The sequence below is a fragment of the Macadamia integrifolia genome, chromosome 8 (genome assembly GCF_013358625.1).
Source record: "Macadamia integrifolia cultivar HAES 741 chromosome 8, SCU_Mint_v3, whole genome shotgun sequence".
Classification (NCBI taxonomy): Eukaryota; Viridiplantae; Streptophyta; class Magnoliopsida; order Proteales; family Proteaceae; genus Macadamia; species Macadamia integrifolia.
The window spans coordinates 5,769,221-5,777,592 of record NC_056564.1 but is presented as its reverse complement, the minus strand read 5'-3'; the positions used below and the strand labels follow the sequence as shown (position 1 = coordinate 5,777,592).

The window sequence follows — 8,372 nt, the reverse complement described above, 5'->3', positions numbered from 1 at the left end:
ATGATAACTTTTAAGAGGCAGTGTTTATTCATCATCATATACTACAAAATCACCATCAACACAACCTGTAACCTCATGATTGACTTCGTCCAACATAAAATTTTCATTCTTGGCACAGAATCCCTATATCCACCCTGCCCCCCAACTAAAAAAAAAACAAACAAAACAAAACAAAAATATCAACATGAAAGTCATGAGACTACCAAATTGTATCACCAGTCATTAAGTTTGTTTGTAGAAACCAAACAAAAAAAATGATTAGATTACTCTACTGTATTGAATACATTTAGCTTCTGTAGCAAGTAGTTCATGTGCATATTTACAAGGCAGTAAGCCAGTAACACTAGAATAGCTCAAATTGACAACTAGAAACCATGAACTTCACCGGATGGACCATTTAGTCCATCCATCACAGTCCCTTTGGACACCTATGATACGATGCTGTTAGAAATTTTAGTAGTTGAAACTGATAGGGCAAGTAATATCCTACATTAGATAGGGAATCCCACTATAGAAAGATCTCTGGATCAGAATTTTATTACTTGATTGTATAGCATGTGGATTGACTCTAATTCGCCATTTCAAATAAACATGATTACAATATAGTGGTCCATGATTTCAATTCCATCACCATTCCTGACTGTTAGATGCTAAAATAATTTTGTTACCTTGGAAGAAAATATCCAATAGTTAGGAACAAAACATTATTGGGATCTATCCAGATAAAGATGTCATAGTGTATAGAGATGTAGCATGTTCAATATGATTAAAGAAACTAGAAGACATACCTGACAAAAAGATTTGTGCACCTCATTCTAGTGTCACCAAATTACTTCTCTCTATTTTCATAGAAGATAATTAAAGTGTACATTGCAAGTGACTGCCAGAAATTAGCATATCTATAAGCTGACCATGAAAACTTTACTGCAACAACAATCAAAATGCAGCACTACGAATCTTTTGATAAGCGTCAACGTTAATATCTCTAAGCATCGTCTTCACGACAATAATCCCTAGATGCAAGTTCGTCCTCATTTTCATCATCCTCTCCATCCTCATCAGAATCATCAACAACAACAGGTTGGACACTAAGATCCAACTCTACACCACTGACCTGCCTCACAAACTGTCCCCGCACACGAGGTCTTTTTTCAGCAAGTCGTTTTCGGTTGACATACCTAATCTTCTTGTCAAAGCATCGATCTTTCCTCTTCTGCCTAAACTTGATCAGTGCTGCCTCTCTTTTTTCAACTCGACCTGCTTTCACTTCAGTGGAAGATGAACTTCCACCTGATGGCCAGACATGGGTTGCAGGAATTTGACCAGGTTGTAGACATATACTAACTGGGTAGTAGGGGAATGATGTCATCACAGGTAAACGGGGAGGGCAATGATGATTGTACTGAGGCAACAAAGAAGAAGTAGTATGCTTTGGCATATCACGAAGGTTCTGTTGATACATTTGTGCTGATGATGGCATCGTAACTTGATTCATCATACTTGAAAAATAATATGGCAAAGGAGCAAGTGTTGGTACACCCGATACATCAACTTGGGGTCCATTGCTTGGATGCAACAATGTTGTGGATTGTTGTTCCTTTGAGCTCCTTTGTTGTAAAAACTCCCATGGCACCGGAGGCGTGCAAGATCTCTCAGTAGAAGTGGAATCAGGTCCATTGTGGCTGACTGGAATGTCATATCCATGGGTGTAGCTTTCCCCTGCCTTCGTATTTTCACAACTCGGAGCATCATCACTGACTCGTTTACACCACTGGGGAAGTTTCTCTTCTATGCTAGAAGTTTCCAATCGAAGAGTGTTTTCATCTACACAGCTAACCCGTTGAGAGTTGTTTGCCCGTATGCTTGACTTTACATATGTAAAGAAGGCTGAAGACTCACCAACCTTAAGTTCGCTCTTCTGTGGGTATGATGCTATTTGACCTGAAAAAATCACCAAATTAATTTAACTTATTTCTTTTGGAGGAAGGTTGCAACGACAAGGAGATACCTAAAAGCCTATTCATACAAACATGCGTTAAGTGTATGTTTATGTGTGAGTGTGTGCAAGAGAGAGTGTTCATGGAAAATAATGTCCCAGAAATTTACAAGTAATCAGTCTCCAAAGTTCCCCCAGCCCCTTCTCTTCAAATTGCATACACACATGTGTGGATCTTCTCACTTCGTATTTTCAGCCATCAAATCAGTTGAAGGCTATTGTCACAATTCCAACCATTGGACAGAAACAGACCATATGTTGATTGACCACATATACTGAACTGTTTCTCTCACACCATCAGATATATTTATATTCTTCTTCCCAACCGGAAATCTCAATTTCTCCATCCTTCTCATTATTTTCAGTTTTATTTATAAGAGGATAACTACAAAAAGTGCACAGCAGTTGTCAATAAGCATGTTGGCTACAAAATGTGAAAATTTCTGTGTTACATATATTAAAGGGTCCACTTCTCCCAAGTTTTGAATAAAAAGAGGAAGAAAATGGAGTAAAGAGAATGTTTACCCCCACCCCCCCCCCCAAAAAAAAGAGTGGATTATTAAGAAAATGAAACCAATGGCAAATACTACAACCAAGTGTATAAATATTTGTAGATGTTTACCTGTTCGCCGGTCACTAATCAATGGCACATCGGGGTGACATTCCAATGAATTATTCAGTGGAGGCTCTACACCGGTATCCATATTGCACTGAAAAGGTGACATAAAGACGCTGATTAAACAAAACCAGAAATCCAGGAAGATGATGAGAATAGGGAAGATATGACTGACGATAACAAAAACATACTCCACTAATGAAATCAGCAACAAAAAATTATCAATTAAGATTAAACTAAATCTACTTCACTACCATTGTACTTCAACTCTTAAGCGGATACCCCTGTTTGTGGAATTCCTTGAACTTCATAAAAGAATTAAAGGGCAATATCTTGAGACGAATGAGTTACGAATTCAACCTCTTCCGGTAAAGTTAAGAGGGATATATGTTTTGCTAGGAACAAAGTGATAACCCTAGGTTTGCCACAATACAATATCCATGATTTCTTGCAAATATCGCAGGGGTTATTATGATAAATAACGACATAGCATCCCAGAATTTCCTATTCATGGTGCACATGCTCACCAATCCTGAATGTAAGAATAATGGGGATCACTTCTTGTATTCTGATATAGAGAGAGAGAGGGAAAAAAAAATCCCTTCAAGCAGATGGGGTCACTGAAAAAATATATAATCATTTATCTTGACCACAATGAAAAATAATTGTATTTGATGGTTAGGATATCCAACTAAATAGGCTTCTCATAATATACAATCTATCTATTGGTGCCCCCCACTAAACTGATTTCTTTCGTAATGGAGAAAGGACAACAGGTGAGACCACTGTTAGACACACCATGGTGAACAAAGAGAAAATTAAAACCTACAGGATAACAGAGGAAACCTTCTCCATCTGATTCCCAGATCAACAAACTAATGTTAAATGCAAGGTTTGAAAACTCGCCGAAATCTCGGATATTTCGGTTTTTTTTTTTACCGAGACGAAATGGCATACGAAATATAAAAATACATAATTTCGGTTATATTTTGGTCATCTTGGTCACATTCAGGTCATTTTGTTTTGAAATTTTGCTCATTTCGGCCCCAAAAAATGCACTATGTCTGAGTTTCGGCCATCTCGGTCATTTCGTTTCACTCATTTTGCTAATTTCGGCTATTTCAACCATTAGCCCCCCGAAATGGCCAGCGTAACAAATGGGAAAAAGTACACCATTTCGACATTCTGGTGCTTTTGAAACCACCGAAACAAAACGAATTCTTGAACCTTGATTAAACCACACACCTTTTGTCATAACTTAAAAAGGCCCCGAATGGTCGTATAAGCAGGGTCTGAACTAAAGGATTGCAAGGAAGGCAGCAGAATTCATTTGAGGTACCAAAGAAGCTATGGATTCACAAATTTCATTTCTCAATAATACTTGCCTCATCTTCCTGATGATTTGACACACTCATCTCTGGTAGCGCAATCCTCCTAGACTTGTCATCAGTGTCATCTGAGAACATTGGTGTGCTGTTGGTATTCGCATCACTGGGGTCTGACCCTACCAGATCGAAATCATAATTCAAGATGTTCTTCTCTGCCAATCCAAGCTGTCAACACAAATAAATATAGTGATTAATTTCTTAATAATCCAAGAAGGAACTCTAAGATTACCAAATAGCTAAGAGTCCAAGGATACAAAAATAATGGAATTGGTCGCATATGCAAGTTGGCCTGGGTTATCAGATAATAAATGGCAGATAACAGGGAAAATTTTTAATAACATAACAATCAAATTATTGAACTACATCATTCCTTTAGCATTGAAGATCCCCATAGACCCACAGAACAATGGACCCCACCATCCTCCTATGCTCCAAAGTTACATGTGTTCTAATGATAAAACTTCAAAAAGGGCGTACCCAGTGCACGAGGCTCCCACCACTATAGGGTTTGGGGAAGGTCATAATGTACACAGTCTTACCCCCACTTTGCGGAGAGACAGTGTCCTGACTCAAACCCATGACCACTTGGTCACAATGGGGCAAACCTTACTGTTGCACCAAGGCCCACCCTCTCTAATGATAAACCTTCCTTCTTTAGTTCTAATTATACACCTTAGATTCCCATCCATAATAAAATTTGAAGAAAATACTAAAACTCAAATGCCAAAACAGCTAAATGTCAATAGAATCAGGTTCAGGAGATCAAACCATGTGCCTTCTTCTCCACATGTGAGTCCACAGGTTCAATAGTTCATTAGTGCGTAATGGCCTCACAAGATAGTCAGCTGCTCCAAGTCTTAGGCACTTGACAACAACAGAAACCTCATCTTGAGCAGACATCACTGACATGGAAAAATAGAACAAGAAGAATCAATCTAAAGTCTATGAAAAGGAAAGGAAACATGAATAAGAAATGGTGGAAACATAAATAAGAATATGAAATGAGCTCACTTATAATTGGAATACGCCGCAAGCCCTTGTCACGCATAATGTACTTCAATAACTTAAAGCCTTTCGCTATTGGAAGGTCAACTTCAGTAAGTATTATATCTATGTCAGGCCCCTCTGCATTAAGTGCATCAATCACCTGCCTAGCCGTCCTCACTGAAGTTACTGAGATAATGGATATTCATATTAGTATGCATATTGTAAGACATCTCTAGATTTAGGTTTAGGCATAGCTGATATTCTTCCCCCTCAATTTGGAGTTTTATTAGAGGAAAAAGTCTAACTTGAATGGAGCATTTAGATTAAATAAAAGAGATACATTGCAAAGCCTGTTTTAATGCACATAATATAATATATATGGGGGAACGTTGATCATGCTTTACTAGCACAAAGGTATCCAGAAACAGGGCCCAGTCACAGTAAAAGAACTGATATAGGGTATGCCTCCTTCTAAAGGTGAAAATAGATGGTCCTTGTACAATTCATGCAACAGAACAGTAAATATTCAGAAGCATAGGACCTAACTGCCTGTAAATGCTGAAAATATACAAGCTACAAAACATGGCTTGAGTATGCATTTGTGAGATGTAGTAAACCACTTGTGAGTATTATGAAGACCAAAAGTTCTTTAGGGACATTAAAACATTATAGAACATCTTCCTAATCCAGCTCCATGTACATGAAAGTATGCAAATTTAGAATATAACAAACTAGAAAAAAATCTCCACGACAACATGGCGAAAATCAACTCTGACTAAAAAAAAAACAAAAGCGCACACCATGAATAACAATCTTTTATGTGATAAAAGCAACAATGCAATGAATGCCAGAATACCTTGATATGAGCACTTGCACAGAAGTGAGAAAACTTCATCTGAGCTCTTAGCATCGTTATCACACAAGAGTATTCTAACTTTGCTGCGATCTAGAAAAGGAATCTTATTGTTACTCCCGCCACCAACGTTGCCCTCTTTGCTGTGAGGACTTCCCTCCCTCCCCTCCATCGCGATGCAGTCAGTTTGAACGATTGAATCCAAACAAACTGGATAATCTCATGAAATCGTAAACTTAAAACACAGACACCCCCATGTCATAAGAAAATAGAACAAACACAAACACGCCCATGTGATAAGAAAATAGAATACTATCAGCTCCAATTGTGCCAACAAATGATACACCTAATAACCCAGAAAAGTAGCAGAGAATGAACCTCCTCGTTGGCAAGGCTATGGCTCATCAAAGTCGGCGCCCATCAGAATAATTTTATTAAGATCAGGTTCACGAGAAACTTGAAAACCCACTAATTCATCTCGCCTAAGAGAACTCTTATCCCTCTGCTATCTGGAGAGGCAGAGATAGAATAGGGTTTCTTCATCCAGATCGGAACCGGAGACTGGCCTCAGCTCTTATTAGATAAAACCTAAATACTGATAACAGAGACAGCGCATGTTACCTCTATCCATTTTCTTCCAAACAAAAAGGGGTGTTAGGTATTCGATTTAATTAAAGCTTAAAAAAAAAACACAGAAATTCAGACGCTACCGTCCGAATACTGAACAAAGAGGAACTTTAAGTACCTAATTATTAGGAGAATGAAGAGGACTTGCGTTGCGTTGCGTTGGTGAAGCTCAAGCTCAAGCTGATTCACGAAAACAGAGACTGATCGGTTCAGCTCGTCGAGTGCTTACTGCTTAGTCCTGAGTTCTCTGAGGTCCAGTCGACGAGCAGAACCAGAAAAGTGTTGGTGGAGACTGGGAGAGAGATAGAGGTATGAGCCTCGCCTCCTCGCCTTCTTAGCTTTCACTTTAATGAAGTTCTCTATGCTTCCGTTCTTTTCTATAATATACTATGTTTTGGCTAACGTGCGCTAAAGTTCCGGCGACGACCAGAGATTTAGCCCCCGCCCAAAGTGGAAGGAGACACAACAACAAAACAAAACAGGACAAATTAAAATCATGATTTTTAGTAGGAAGGATGATGAGATCCAACGGCCGAGGATTAGTGTCTCTCCACTCTTCTTAGGCCTCTTTTTCTGGTTTCTAGTGATTGAGGGTTGGCCACGTCACACGCAAGATGAGAGAAAAGAACTCTCTCTCTCTCTCCCAATTCCCCTCGCACGTAAAACCAGACGAGTTTTACCAAAAAAATGTAAAACCAAACGGCAAACGAGTCTCAGACTCTCAGCGGGGCCTGACTGACGGACTTCACAATCACCAAATCCAAATCTCGTCTCTCATTTGACAGTTGCCTCCAATCAAGTGGAAGGAAATGGTATCGTTTTTTGGATGATGAGATCTAACGGCTGAGCATTGGTGTCTCTACTCTTATCAGGCCGCTTTTGTTTGTTTCAAGTGTTTTGAGCGTTGGCCACGTCACACGGAAGATGAGAGAGAGAAAGAAAAGGTTTTGCCAACCCTATTCCCTGCCCCACTCTCTCGAGAGTCAAACGGCTAAGGATTGGCGTCTCTACCCTTATCAGTCCGTTGTAGGGTTGGCCATGTCACATGGAGAGAGAAGAAGAAAGATTTGCCAGCGCATACGTGGCAACCTAACCTTATTCCCCTCCACCTCTTTCTCTGCCCAATTCCCCTCGTGCGTAAATCCTAAACGAGTCTCGGGGGTCTAACGGCTGAGTATTGATGTCTCTACTCTTATGAGGCCGCTTTCGTGGTTTTAAGTGTTTGAGGATTGGCCATGTCACACGGAAGATGAGAGAGAAGAATAAAAGATTTGCCAACGTGGCAATCTAACCATATTCCCCTCTCCCTATCTCTCTGTCCCAATTCCCCTCGAGCGTAAATCATAGATGAGTCTCCGCGGTCTGACTGACGGACTTCACAATCACCAAATCAAAATCTCATCTTCCACTAGGACGCATGTATTTCACTTGTCTATAATCAAGTGGAAGAAAATGGTATCTTGTCCCATGTGACACCTGTAAAAGCTTTTCCTGTCATATAGGATTCCTTTCTATAGAAGCAAGAGATCAGATAGTGATCCGATGATTGTGGTGATCTTGAGACGTGTGCCTAGGTCCCTCTAATCATAGGATCATTCTTTGATCCTTTGAACTCTATGAAAAGGAGTCAAATCCTAATTTTGAAGGCCTTATCTCATCACCGCTTGAGGACCACCCTCATCCTTAAGTATGTATAGAAAATCACATGAAATTCAAAAATCCCACCTAATTCCCCTATCCCTCTTTCTCTGTTCCAATTCCCCTTGAGCGTAAATCATAGATGAGTCTCAGCGGTCCGACTGACGGACTTCACAATCACCAAATCAAAATCTCGTCTCTCACTAGGATGTGTGTATATCACTTGTCTACAATCAAGTGGAAGGAAATGGTATCTTATCCCATGTG

General features: G+C 39.6%; 1 protein-coding gene across 3 annotated transcripts; it reads right to left on the bottom strand.

Annotated features, from left to right (window-relative positions):
• Nucleotides 1–816: 816 nt before the first annotated feature.
• LOC122086466 (two-component response regulator-like APRR1) lies at nt 817–6,921 on the bottom strand. Of its 3 annotated transcripts, none has more exons than XM_042655281.1 (8): nt 6,586–6,921; nt 6,167–6,435; nt 5,844–6,121; nt 5,012–5,173; nt 4,769–4,902; nt 3,998–4,165; nt 2,619–2,706; nt 817–1,941 (listed from the first exon to the last, which is right to left on the bottom strand). In XM_042655281.1, the coding sequence occupies exons 3-8, from the start codon at nt 6,010–6,012 to the stop codon at nt 986–988; spliced, it is 1,677 nt and encodes a 558-aa protein (XP_042511215.1). In that variant the 5' UTR covers nt 6,013–6,121; nt 6,167–6,435; nt 6,586–6,921; the 3' UTR covers nt 817–985. The 3 variants fall into 3 exon arrangements, with proteins under 3 accessions (XP_042511215.1, XP_042511216.1, XP_042511217.1); XM_042655282.1 differs by having other exon boundaries at nt 5,844–6,075; nt 6,219–6,435; XM_042655283.1 differs by having other exon boundaries at nt 5,844–6,050; nt 6,219–6,435.
• Between the last annotated feature and the right edge of the window lie 1,451 nt (nt 6,922–8,372).